This window comes from Aspergillus luchuensis, chromosome 5 (assembly GCF_016861625.1).
Source record: "Aspergillus luchuensis IFO 4308 DNA, chromosome 5, nearly complete sequence".
NCBI lineage: Eukaryota > Fungi > Ascomycota > Eurotiomycetes > Eurotiales > Aspergillaceae > Aspergillus > Aspergillus luchuensis.
Genome location: NC_054853.1, coordinates 2,800,096 through 2,813,054, shown reverse-complemented (window position 1 = coordinate 2,813,054; position 12,959 = coordinate 2,800,096). Strand labels below are relative to the sequence as shown.

The 12,959-nt window shown below is 50.1% G+C and overlaps 4 protein-coding genes across 4 annotated transcripts; 3 read left to right on the top strand and 1 right to left on the bottom strand.

The window, feature by feature from the left end:
• Nucleotides 1-55: 55 nt before the first annotated feature.
• Nucleotides 56-1,704, bottom strand: AKAW2_50919S (cytochrome P450; the record flags this gene model as incomplete). The annotated part of the gene is made up of 4 exons (XM_041690791.1): nucleotides 56-1,011; nucleotides 1,061-1,246; nucleotides 1,296-1,593; nucleotides 1,636-1,704. The coding sequence occupies 4 exons, from the start codon at nucleotides 1,702-1,704 to the stop codon at nucleotides 56-58; spliced, it is 1,509 nt and encodes a 502-aa protein (XP_041544340.1).
• Nucleotides 1,705-2,583: 879 nt separating this feature from the next.
• AKAW2_50918A (FAD-dependent oxidoreductase) lies at nucleotides 2,584-4,048 on the top strand (the record flags this gene model as incomplete). The annotated part of the gene is made up of 4 exons (XM_041690789.1): nucleotides 2,584-2,670; nucleotides 2,749-3,343; nucleotides 3,397-3,681; nucleotides 3,747-4,048. 4 exons carry the CDS (start codon nucleotides 2,584-2,586, stop codon nucleotides 4,046-4,048), a joined length of 1,269 nt encoding a protein of 422 aa, XP_041544339.1.
• A 936-nt stretch (nucleotides 4,049-4,984) lies between these two features.
• On the top strand, nucleotides 4,985-5,438 carry AKAW2_50917A (EthD domain-containing protein; the record flags this gene model as incomplete). The annotated part of the gene is made up of 2 exons (XM_041690788.1): nucleotides 4,985-5,137; nucleotides 5,187-5,438. 2 exons carry the CDS (start codon nucleotides 4,985-4,987, stop codon nucleotides 5,436-5,438), a joined length of 405 nt encoding a protein of 134 aa, XP_041544338.1.
• Nucleotides 5,439-6,194: 756 nt separating this feature from the next.
• Nucleotides 6,195-12,907, top strand: AKAW2_50916A (type I polyketide synthase; the record flags this gene model as incomplete). The annotated part of the gene is made up of 7 exons (XM_041690787.1): nucleotides 6,195-6,529; nucleotides 6,590-6,881; nucleotides 6,928-7,931; nucleotides 7,981-8,174; nucleotides 8,221-10,463; nucleotides 10,511-11,275; nucleotides 11,330-12,907. 7 exons carry the CDS (start codon nucleotides 6,195-6,197, stop codon nucleotides 12,905-12,907), a joined length of 6,411 nt encoding a protein of 2,136 aa, XP_041544337.1.
• Nucleotides 12,908-12,959: the final 52 nt, after the last annotated feature.

The following is a 12,959-nucleotide window of genomic DNA, read 5'->3' as shown; positions in this document are numbered from 1 at the left end:
TTATCTCATCTTTACCCCCCGGGCTTCATCTGCGATATGATTTTTGTCTCACACATCATCGTTGGCCAGCCCTCGGTACCAATCTCACTAGCAACGGCGGTTTCACCCAGAACCCAAAGACCTTCTGCCCATCAGCCCAACCCTTTCCTGTCCCAACCAGCTCCATATCAAATAGAAACAGCAGTTTCGCCGCAATTAGTCGCATTTCTGCCCACGCTAGATTCTTACCAAGGCAGTTTCTTGGCCCAAAAGAAAAAGGTTGACAGCATTTCGGGCGATCAATGGAAAAAGGCTCCTTCTCCTGACATTCTGGCAACCACCGCTCAGGTAGGAACTCCTGTGGACGGTAGAAGTTGCGTGGGTCGTGGTAACATGCAAAGTGATTGATTCCCACCGTCACTCCAGCGGGTACAAATTTATTGTCAATAACTGCGCCGTTGGCTGGGACAACTCTGGGTAGAGTCACAGCCACAGGAGGGTAGATACGCAGCGTCTCCTGCAGAACGGCGTTTAGATATGGCAGCTGGGTGACAGAAGAGATATCTATCTGCTCGTACTTCTCGAACGCGCCACGGATCTCAGCGATGAGTCGGTCGTACACACTCATATGCGATAGAATGTAGTATGTGAACGCGCTTAATGCTGTCGCCGACGACTCTGACCCAGCTATGCTGAAGGAAAAAGCATTGACATTCATCTCTGCCTGTAACATCCCTTTTCCCGTCTCCATCGCAGCGAGGATGTAGTGCAGAAAGTCCTTGCGGTCGGTGTTTCGAGCTACGCGACGATTGACGGTTTCAATAACCCGCTGCATATTCTGTGCCCGTGCACCCGCAATGGACTTGGGCATGAATAGCTGTCGAAAAGGCAGTAGATTGTAGTAGGCGAACATTTGGATGAAAGTCAGTTCTTTGGAGATTGCACGGATAGATCTCACGAAGGGATCGTATTCCGCGGTGTTCAGGCAATGGAACCTTTCGCCGAAGGAAAGGTCTCGAATGAGATCATATGCTATTGATCTGAGAATCGTTGAATTAAGATCAGACAGCTGATAACATACCAATGAAGGCGAACCAGTCTACCATGTTCTGCGGGCCATCGTTTGCTCGAGCGGCTAGTTGTCTCATGAGCTGGTCTACATAACCCTGGATGATGCCTTCTTGCTCACGTAATGCTTTTTCGGAAAAAGCATGCGATAGAAGCCGGCGCTGTCTCGTATGTGTCTGTCTGTCTGCCGTCAGGATATCTGTTCTCTGTCAGTTTCGACCGAGGCAGTCCTTGAACTGGAAGTATACTTTGTACGCCAGTTGGCGTTCGCAGCGAAAAGACCGGATCTTTGCCCATCTCATCCGATCGCGGCCCGTAAATAGCTCTCCATGCTTCCTCTGAGTTATAAGATAGTTCATTCGGAGCTACTCGCACGATGTGGCCGTATCGTAGATGCAATTCGAGCAGCTTCTGGTTTAGCCGGCCTTGAGCCTGGTACCAGCACCATGGTAGCCGCGTGGCAGCCCATAGCCAGGGGCCCGGATACCGTCTTAGTGGATGAACAAACACATTGTAGCATATGTAGAGAATGATGCATGCGAGCAGCTGTTGACGTTAGTACAAGCCGCCTCGAGCTCGAAGACTTACCGATGTAAGGGCAGCTGCACCACTAAGACCAAACATAGGACATGAACTGACAACCTGAGTCAATGCCATTCCTCTGAATGTTTGGAGACATGGTGTTAGTGTATTGAGAGCTAGAAAGACATGTGTATCGGCGAGATTCTGAAACAGCCCAATTGAGTAACTCGTGGAGTTCGTCCCCTCTTCCAGCAAAAGCAAGTCCCGAAGTGGATGTAGTCAGCTGTGCAATCGGACCCCGAGACTCTGTGAGACCTGATGACTAGTCAGCATTGCAATTTAAACCGCCATCAGGCCATGTAATGCGAGTGGGGCGCCTATCAAAGTATGAGCTCAGGCGCAAGGGGGTGACGCCTCCAAAGATCTAGACTGTTACTATATCGGACATACGAGAAAACAGGCAAATACAGGAGGGACTACTTCACGAACACCACTAGCTAATCAAGCTAACTTAACGGCAATTAACCTTATGTGCTTTTACTGCATATTGCTCTCTGAAACAAGTCATGAGGACAAGCGATATGTTGGACTGACGAATAGAATGTCCATTTCAGAGAAACTTTATTTTATCCCATATTCGAAGCCAAAAGTATATCTAGATCACTGGAAAAGAAAACACTCAGTCATCGGTCATTTCGTAACAAGGGACAATGCCGCGTCAGTATGCAGTTTGTCGGCTTGCTGAAGTATGGATGGTCATGGCCTCCGTCGTACAGTAACCCTGGCTGGTATATCGCCAGCAAGTTCCCGTATACAGCAAATGTTGTTACTTTCGATGCACAAGCAGAAAGCATGTACTATGGCATGTGGCTGAATCAGGTGATAATACCCAAACCTAGCTGAGATACAATAATAAACCCTTGCCTGGTGGTACTCCTATACCACCCCGCTCCTTCCCCTCTGCCACATTCATCACTGAACCATCGAACCACTGCACACAGACTCACATCCAACATGACCGTCCCCAGCTCAGAGGACACACATGTCCTTATAATCGGCGCAGGTATCACCGGCCTTATCCTCGCACAATCTCTCAAGAAGGTAAACTTGACCCCCACGCCGCCATGATTTCGCCAAATACCCCTCCCTGAGTAACAGTAACCGTCTAACGTGCCGCAGGCCGGCATCCGCTACTCCATCTTCGAAAAGGAAGTGTCCATGAACTATCGCAGCAATGAATGGACGATGGCTATTCACTGGTCTCTCGACCGTCTGCGCGACCTTCTCCCCGCCGACCGTTTTGCGCACATGGAATCCGTCTCGTGCAACCCAGACGTTGCCCTGAACGCGGGCGGAAACTATCCCATCATCCACGGAGAAACTGGTCACTTGATTGCCGGTGTGCCGTATGCTAAAGGACTGCGGGTTCCGCGCAGTAAGATGCGGGATCTGTGTAGCAAGGGAATTGACGTCCAGTATGGAAAGAATCTGATCGATGTGGCGTTCACTGAAAGCCATAAAGGAGTAGTTGCATTGTTTGATGATGGTTCCATGGTTGCTGGAACTATCCTCATCGGCGCGGATGGGCCTCGCTCGAAGGTCCGTGAGTTTGCCATGGGTTCGGCCGAAAAGGCGGCCGTTAGCCGCTTTCCTATTTTTCATACTAACATGACCGTTTCCTACAACGATGCCGAGAAAGCTAGATATGTGAGGCAGCGTTTTCCGACGAGTTATCTGGCTTTGAGTGATAGGTCGTATCATGCATTCCAATCTAGTAGGTATCCATATCTTGTTTACGTCACTTTGGGTCGGTTACTGATTGTGTAGTCTCGAGCATGCCTGATGGTCCCGATCACCCTGAATCTTGGATATTTCATTTGGCTATGGCCTGGTTCATGGACCACGGTCAACCTGCAACTTACCGCGAAAGACTAGACATGATCCGCGAGAAAGCCCAGAGTCTCGCTGAGCCAGCTCGGTCCTCGTTTACTTGGATCCCGGATGATACGCAGGTCCATAAAGCTGATATCAGCTACTGGGTTACTCAGCCTTGGGATAATCGACAGGGAAGATTGACGTTGGTTGGGGATGCGGCGCATCCGATGCCGCCGTGTAAGTTAACCCTACAGTAACTGAACATAGTGATGTACTAATGATGGTATGCTTCGGATGGTTAGACAGAGGACAGGGTCTTAATCACTGCATATGTGATACATCTCATCTTTTGGCTGGCATTCAGAAGGTAGTGTCTGGGACTGCTACTCTGCAGGAGGCAATCACTGCGTACGAAGCAGAGATGATTCCCCGCGGTCACGAAGAAGTCAAGTGCTCAGTAGAAAACGGGTATATGCTGCATGATTGGGAACAAGTCCGTGAAAGTCCTGTTTTCCGACAAGGGTTCCGGCCTATGAGTGGGCACGATCGTGGGTCTGTCGATGGACATGAGAAGATGCAACCAAAGGATATTGTAGCTAATTGAGTGTGGTAAGGGATGCACATGCATCTGTTGTGCGAGCTATGAGATATCAGTACTACGATTGATAATGATGCTGTTCACGTCGTGCTGCAAAATCCTGGCTTGATATTGGAGCACTATTGGATCTAGTACGACATAATGGCGCAGTCGTTACATATCCATATCATGCAATTGCGGAGTACCACACTGAGCTGACATTGCTAAGCACACTACAAATTTAGCAGACATACAGTAGACTTTCTGAATCAAACCCTATTATAGGTATGAGCATCCGAAGTAAGCGTTAGTCGGCTGCGTCTATGTACATGACCTGCTTAGGGCCAAAACCCAGTCGCCCAGAACTTGTTCGCACTGCTATCTAACCGACTTGATTACTTTAGAAAAGCAAAATATAATAGCCATGGTATGACGCCTCCGATGGTAACATTCGACAACACAAAGGACGGGGATATATCAGCACAGCCACGTGCGCCATTCCCAGATATGTGAACCTGGGCACCCACAGGGCATGTGTCGTGATACCCGAGCTAGCCCGTAAGGCTGACAGCCTTTCTATGTGAAGACATCCCTCAGTCTGGTGCTGTTAAGGCTAATTGACAGGGATTATTCTGGTCAATCTCAGTGGCGGAAAGAAGTCGGACAGATCTGTACGAGATCCGATCATCTGACGGAGATTCCGACATCATGGCATCTGTATTCCCCGAACTGTGTATTCCGCATCGGAGTCACTAAGCGTTCCGGATACCGAAACTTAACTTCTCCAGCTCCACATGTCGTGTCTTGTGCTCCGCGGAAGCATGTGGAATTGCCTCGGAGACCGAATGTTATCTTCCGACTCTTTGTGGAATGCCCTTAAGTTGGAGATGCTCACGTTTGCTGAAATGTAACTCCAACGCTTTGTGCCATTCCTCCTACCGCAATTCATCGATACTGTGTTTAATGATGGCCTCTGAGCGCCTCTACGCTTTGACAATTTACGGCTACCGCAAGCCAGGTATGCCTGAGGATGAGTATCATCGTTATCTAAGTGATCACCATGCTATTTTGGTGAGAAACCATCTCGTGAAGATGGGTATTGTCAGATACACTCTGGTAGGTTGGCTAAGAAAATATGAGTGCGAGAAGTTGCTGACGCTGCTAGACGCACAACACGTCCGAGACAAAAGAGATGATGAAGCGTATCTTTGGAAACCTTCCAGAGGGCCATACCTCTGATTGCGACTGCTTGGCCCAGATTATCTTTCGTGATGTGGAGGATTATGTCCGCGCTCGGAATGACCCCTACTACAAGGAAGTCATTTTCCCCGATCATGAGAATTTTGCCGACTCTAACAGAACCCAGTTTGTGACTGGCTGGGTGGAGTGCCATATTGTTGATGGGAAGATAGTCTAGAGGCATCTCATGAAGAGTGATAGTGGCGAATGGTCAAGCAAAGTGCTACAGCCAATATTTAAAATCGGGCAGCTGGAGTCCTCTGATGTAGACTGTGGTTGGCTGTAGACAAGATGGAATATCAAGTATTGGTTTTTTTGAATCTCTTCTTGAACTCCTACCACCTATAGTGATAGTATAATAGTCTGCCCAAGAAAGTATAATATCGTGATCCTCGTGCTTGTCCCTACATCATATGTTGCATGTGGCGACTGATCAAATAAGTGTGACAATGCAGCTATGGAACATGTTTATTGCATGATTCTCCATCTGTACAACACTTGTACATCAGCATTATCCAACCGCTCTAAGTGTAGCCATGGCATAACGGGAATGCGCGCTAGGTTCGCCTTTCTCCAGAACTCTCCGAGAATCGACCCGTATCTGCGGCGTCAGCGACGCCCCTCAAGTAAAGGTCGTGGGCCAAGACCGAGCTGAAAGTACATGTTCGGACATCATTCGATCGTTAGTTGGCATTAACTGCCAGGGTATAGACTTTTCTAGGTCACTATTATCTTGCGGGTCAGCAGTACTCGGGAATAAACCCCTGTCGCCTCGTGTTATGCTAGGATACCAACTTCCTAAATCCAAATGAACAGCCTTTCGAACATTATGAATACATTGCTCCTCCAGATGTCTGTCAGCTCATGGAAAGGAGAATCTCACACCTTCTGATAGAAATAATATTTCAATCTTATGAACATGGTCGTTAGGACAATGCTGGAAGAATCGAGCACAAAAACCGACACTTCAGCCATGAGCAAGATGGAGACAGTCGCCGAAGTATTCATTTTCGGTGACCAAACGGTGGCATTCGAGTCGACGCTACACTCGTTGCTGCACGTGAAGGACAATGCAGTTCTCACCGACTTCTTTGATCGCGTTGGGTACCAGTTGCGTCGACATGTCGGGAATCTCCCCTTGCATCAGCAAGAATGGTTCCCTTACTTCACTACCCTCATTGACCTGCTGGCCCAGCACGAAAACTGCCATGCGGCTCCAGCATTAAAGTTGCCCCTGCTATGTGCGACGGAGCTTGGCCAATTTATTAGGTGAGCCGTTGAGGTCTGTTTCCACATGCTCATCAATGCATGATTCTGAACTTCATGTAGGCATTATGGACAAGCAGGAAGGACATACCCTGCACCAGAAAGTACCTTCCTGATTGGGGCTTGCACGGGGGCATTTGCTGCTGCAGCAGTTGCAACTGCCCAAACCTTAGCAGAGCTTGTCCCTGCTGCGGTTGAAGCCGTCACCGTTGCGTTCCGTACAGCGTTGCGATCGCTGATCCTGCGAAATGACCTAGAACTTACTATAGATGGACCACAGAAATCATGGTCCGCTATTGTAGGGGCCTCTGAGCCAGAAGCAGCAAATGCAATCCGGTGCTTCAACGTTGAGAAAGTGTGTCAAATCCACAACCAAGGAAATCAGAAGCTGACAGTCACAGGGGTTGCCTCCTGTAGCTCGTCTATACCTCAGCTCAGTCAGTCGAACGAATGTTTCGATTAGTGGGCCCCCACGCCTTCTGGGCCAGTTCCTTCTATCATGTGCCTGGAAGCACTCGTTACTTCCTATTGAGCTGCCGTACCACGCGTCGCATCTCTTCCGGAAGGACGATGCAGAGATTATTGTGGGCGACTTCCACGACTTCTCACTGCTGAAGTACACGCAACGGACCAAAGTTATTTGCGCCGTCTCTGGCGAAGTTGTTGTAGCGTCTGACCTGCGCAGTCTGCTGCATCGAGCAGTCCAGGAAGCCCTCTGTGAGCCTCTCCAGTGGAATTGCATTACTGCATCTCTTTCTCAGGAGTTAAAGCAGGGCCAGTTTACAGAATGCGTGATCAACCAAGTCTCATCGCGAAGCGGATCGCTCATCAGCTCAGTTTTATTGCAAGAAGCATTTCTTGGAGTCAAAATCGTGCAATCCATAGGAGATGTCGCTGTATCACCTGCTCTCTCGAGCCCAACTGGCAAATTTTCTCAATCAAGCATTGCTATTATTGGGTTCTCTGGACGCTTCCCAGAATCTGGCTCCAATGAAGAATTCTGGGAGATGCTTCTGGCGGGTCGAGATGTACATCGCACCATTCCCGAGGATCGGTTCGACTGGAAGGCCCACTATGATCCCACTGGCAAGACCAAAAACACCAGTCGCGTCAAGTATGGCTGCTTTATCAAGGAGCCTGGGGTGTTCGATGCTCGCTTTTTCAATATGTCTCCCCGGGAGGCCGAGAATGCAGATCCGGCACAGCGATTGGCCATCACTACGGCATATGAGGCAATGGAGATGGCGGGGCTGGTGCCAAATGCGACACCGTCCACCCAAGGAGATCGCATCGGGGTGTTTTATGGGGTGACGAGTGATGACTGGCGCGAGGTCAATAGCGGGCAAAATGTTGACACATACTTTATCCCGGGAGGAAATCGTGCCTTCATTCCCGGAAGGATCAGGTATGTTTTCTCGATTGATGACTGAAGTACTAGTGTGCTGACAGCACAGTTATTTCTTCCGGTTTTGTGGCCCCAGCCTGAGTATCGACACGGCATGCTCATCCAGCTGCGCGGCTATTCAAACAGCGTGTGCCTACCTATGGCGAGGTGAATGCGATACAGCCCTGGCTGGAGGCGTGAATGTGTTGACGAACCCTGATAACTTCTGTGGACTGGATAGGGGCCACTTTCTGACGGCTAAAGGTTGGTTTGGTTAATTTTTATGTGAGCATTCAAGCTGATGACACAGGCAATTGCAATGCTTTCGATGATGAAGCCGACGGATACTGTCGCTCAGACGCCGTCGGTACCGTTATTCTCAAACGCCTAGAGGATGCTCTAGAGGATAACGATCCCATATTTGGAGTCATCCGTGGTGCATACACCAACCACTGTGGTCGAACAGACTCCATTACCCGACCTTTTGAAGGCGACCAGGCAACCGTGTTCAATCGGATCATGCGATATGCTGGAGTCAACCCCCAAGACGTGGGTTACATCGAAATGCACGGCACTGGAACCCAGGCCGGGGATGCCACAGAGATGAAGTCGGTGTTGTCTGTATTTGCGCCTCATATGCGCAGGCAGAACGCTCTGTACTTGGGTACAGCAAAAGCTAATATGGGCCATGCCGAGTCTGCTTCCGGAGTTTCATCTTTGATAAAAGTGCTACTGATGATGCGAAATGATATGATCCCACCGCACTGTGGCATCAAGACCCGGATAAACCATACCTACCCAACTGACCTAAAACAGCGCAACGTGCATATTCCATTCAAACCTACGCCTTGGCTCCGTGAACAGATGCCGCAATCCAAGCGAACAGTGTTCTTGAATAACTTCAGCGCAGCAGGAGGTAATACCGCCATGCTCCTCGAGGATGCGCCGATCCGAGAGAGCAAGTTGGGTGCGGATCCTCGCTCCAAGCACGTAGTGACAGTGACAGCGAAAACCATCAAAGCTCTCAAGGGAAATATCAGTTCCCTAATAGCATATTTGGAGCAACACCCGGGTGTATCCTTGTCGTCTTTATCCTATACCACCACTGCCCGACGTATCCACCATAGCTATCGGGTCATAGTGTCCGGCTCTGATACAGGGGAATTTCTACACCGGATGCAAGAAATCTTGCCAGGCCTGGAGAGCCACAGGCCAGTTCCTCCACCGGGAAAGCTGCCAAACATTGTTATGACGTTCACCGGACAGGGCACCCTCTATGTCGGTATGGGCAAACAGTTCTACGACACCGTACCCTCGTTCAGGGCGGACGTCACGCGATTCAATGGGATCGCAAGCCAAATGGGCTTTCCAAGCTTCTTGCCTCTTATTGATGGTTCCATGATCAACCATCAGGAAGCATCGCCCACGGTAGCCCACCTCGCCTTGGTCTGCATTCAGATGGCGCTATACAACTACTGGAAGTCTCTAGGGGTGATTCCATCGGCAACTATTGGCCACAGCCTCGGCGAGTACCCTGCACTGTATGCTTCGGGTGTTCTTACAGCGTCGAGTGTAATATATTTGGTGGGCGCTCGGGCTACCTTGCTAGCGGAGAAGACCACCCCACGGACCCATGCTATGCTGGCGGTGAAGGGGTCGGTAGATTGTATCCAGGGCGAGCTACAGAACACAGGGTGCGCTCTGGCTTGCCTGAACCAACCTTTTAGTAATGTTGTGAGCGGATCGATCAAAGAGTTAATGCAGTTGAAGGACTGGCTCACGTCTCGTGGCATTGAAAGTGTCCAGCTTGATATACCATATGCCTTTCACTCCGCACAAGTGGATCCGATTCTAGATGACTTCATGGCGATAGCTGCGGGTGTTCAGTACTGCGTTCCATCAATTCCATACATCTCACCTCTTCTGAGCAGGGTCATTCTAACTGGCGAGCCAAATATGTTTGGAGCTTGCTACTTGAAAAATGCATGTCGTGAGCCAGTCAACTTCCAGGGTGCTGTTGAAGCAGCAGAGAAGACTGGTCTAGTCAACGAGAAAACCATATGGGTGGACATCGGCTCGCACCCGGCCTGCTCAAGCATGGTAAAGGGCATACTGGGTGCAAAAAGCGTTGCAATTGCATCGCTCCGGAAAGGCTCAGATTCCTGGAGTGTACTATCGGCAAGCCTGGAAGTCCTTTACTCCCATGGTATTGACATCCAGTGGGTCGAGTATCATCGCGGAATTGTTGGTGCTCGCGAGGTCCTCCAACTGCCGCGGTATGATTGGGATCTGAAGAATTATTGGATACAATACAGGAACAACTTTTGTCTCTTGAAAGGTGAAGGATTGATTCCTGCGGGACAGCAAGCAGTGTCGCCGCATATGGAGTTTCCGCGCATTCTCCAGTATCTTTCTCCATCTGTCCAGAGAGTTCTCGAGCAGAATGACGGCCCAGAAACATCTACCCTTTTGGCTGAGTCAGATATTCACGACGCAAGGCTGGCGCCAATATTGGCAGGTCATGTTGTTAATGGCGCGATGCTATGTCCATCTGTAGGTAACCACGTAGCGTTATGTTGTTATATGCTGACATGGCCCAGTCACTCTATGCCGACATTGGTATAACTATCTCGAAGCACATGCTGAAGGCAATTGGAAAATACACCGATACAGTTGGACTAGATGTCGCTGACATGCAGGTGCAAAACCCATTGACTTCTCGACCAGACACTGAATCGCAAGTCTTCCATGTGTCTGCATCAGCAGACTGGAGAATAAATGACATTTTGTTCCGATTGTATAGTGTCAACGGCAATGGTAAAAAAACCGTTGAGCACGCTGCATATGTGGTGCACATCACCGAGCAGGTTCAGACATGGCTGACTGAATGGAAACGTCACGCACATTTGGTACGGAGTCGAATTGCCTCCCTGCATCGCAGTGCGGAAGAAGGCGACGCGCACAAACTCAAGCGACGTCTGGCATACCAGTTGTTTGCCACTCTCGTGCAATATGAGACCAGCTACCAAGGGATGCAAGAGGTTGTTTTAGACTGTGACAATCATGAAGCCACTGCCAAGGTGTCCTTCCAGATCGACGAAAACGGCTTCGTGTTCAATCCGTGCTGGATAGACAGTCTTGGGCATATTGCTGGATTCATTATGAACGCCAGCGATGCTACTCCTTCCAAAGAGCAGGTTTTCATTAACCATGGTTGGGAGCGTATGCGATGCGCCGTGCGGTTTGACAAAGGCAAGCAGTACCAAGTGTATAACCGAATGCAGCTGGAGACGGGGACAACCTACGTGGGTGACACATACATCTTCGAGGGTGAGACTGTAGTGGCAGTGTACCAAGGGATCCGAGTAGGTAACCACATACTCTAAATTTAAGATGGTGTAAATAGCTAATGTGTGTAGTTCCAAGGGGTCCCTCGACGACTTCTCGACCGACTACTGCCGCCTAAGACGCAGTCGCGCCTCGCAGACAGGAATCAGGAAGCGCAGCCCACAACAGCGCCGGTCAATAAACAACCGGTGTGCCGAAAAGCTGGTCCTCCATCTGTACCAATAGGTCCAACTCCAAAGCCCAAGGAGCCGGTAGGTTCGTCGGGCGGGATCGCAGCGCGCGTAATGGCCATCATTGCCAAGGAAGCGGGCGTCCATCCATCAGACTTGGGGGCTAATGAAGAGTTTACCAACTACGGGATTGACTCGTTGCTATCGCTGACCATCTGCGGTCGTATTCAAGAGGAGCTGGATGTTGATGTTCCATCTTCGTTGTTCGCAGACTATCCCACCCCTAAGGATCTGATCGGTTTCTTTGGGGTGGAAGATGACTCTTCTCAGCTCACGTCCTCCTTGGAAGGGAGCACCGAGGATGACACATCAAGCTACGAGACGGTTGCAACTTCAGAGCACGAGTCGGATGTGTCTGTATTCGAGATTCTTCGGACAACGATCGCCCAGGAAGCGGGTGTATCAACCGATGAGCTGACACCGACCACGGCGTTCACTGACATCGGCGTGGACTCATTACTCGCTCTTACCATTGTGAGCACCATATCAGAGACATACGACATAACCCTGCCTTCTAATATATTAATGGAGAAGGAGAACCTGGAAGAGGTCGGAAAGGCACTTGGTCTTGAAGTGAACCCGAAGACTTCCCCACAGCATTTAGTGCTTCCTAAGCCCGCTTTCCATCCATCTGTTGGTCCACAAGCCACTTCGATCTTGCTTTGGGGTAAGCCCAAGAAAGCCAGAAAGATACTATTCCTCTTTCCCGATGGATCCGGGTCAGCCACATCCTACTCCGCTCTTCCGAATCTTGGCAACGACACAGCTGCGTATGGGTTGAACTGCCCATGGATGAAGACACCGGAGCAGATGACAGTCAGCCTCGAGGAGCTGACAGCAAAGTACCTTTTGGAAGTACGTCGACGTCAGCCGAACGGTCCATACTACTTGGGCGGTTGGTCCGCCGGAGGAATTTGCGCGTACGAAGCTGCCCGCCAGCTTGCGCAAGACGGTCAGACAACGGCCAAGCTTATTCTTATCGACTCACCTAACCCAATCGGTATGGAGAATCCCCCAAAGAGAATGTACGACTTTTTCCAAAGCATCGGGCTCTTCGGGACCAGTGGCAAGCCGCCACCTAGTTGGTTGATCCCACACTTCAATGCCTTTATCCGGTTGCTGGACGCATATCGGATCCAACCACTTGGAGCGTCCATCGAGACTCATATAGTGTACGCACGCGACGGAATCTGCAAGGATGCTAGTAGCCCTCGGCCGGAGCGCCGGCCAGATGATCCGCGTGAGATGATCTGGTTGATTGAGAACCGGACCGACTTTAGTGGGGATGGGTGGGCATCGCTGTTGGGAAGAGAGAACCTCCATATCGAGGTCCTGAGCGAGGTAAATCACTTCTCGATGATGGATCCGGGGGAGCATATGGAAGCGTTTGAGGGGTTTCTTTGCCGGGCCTTGCTGTAGGAATCCCAACCTTGAATCTCATAGGAGTAGATAGGCATGGATAATGCTGACG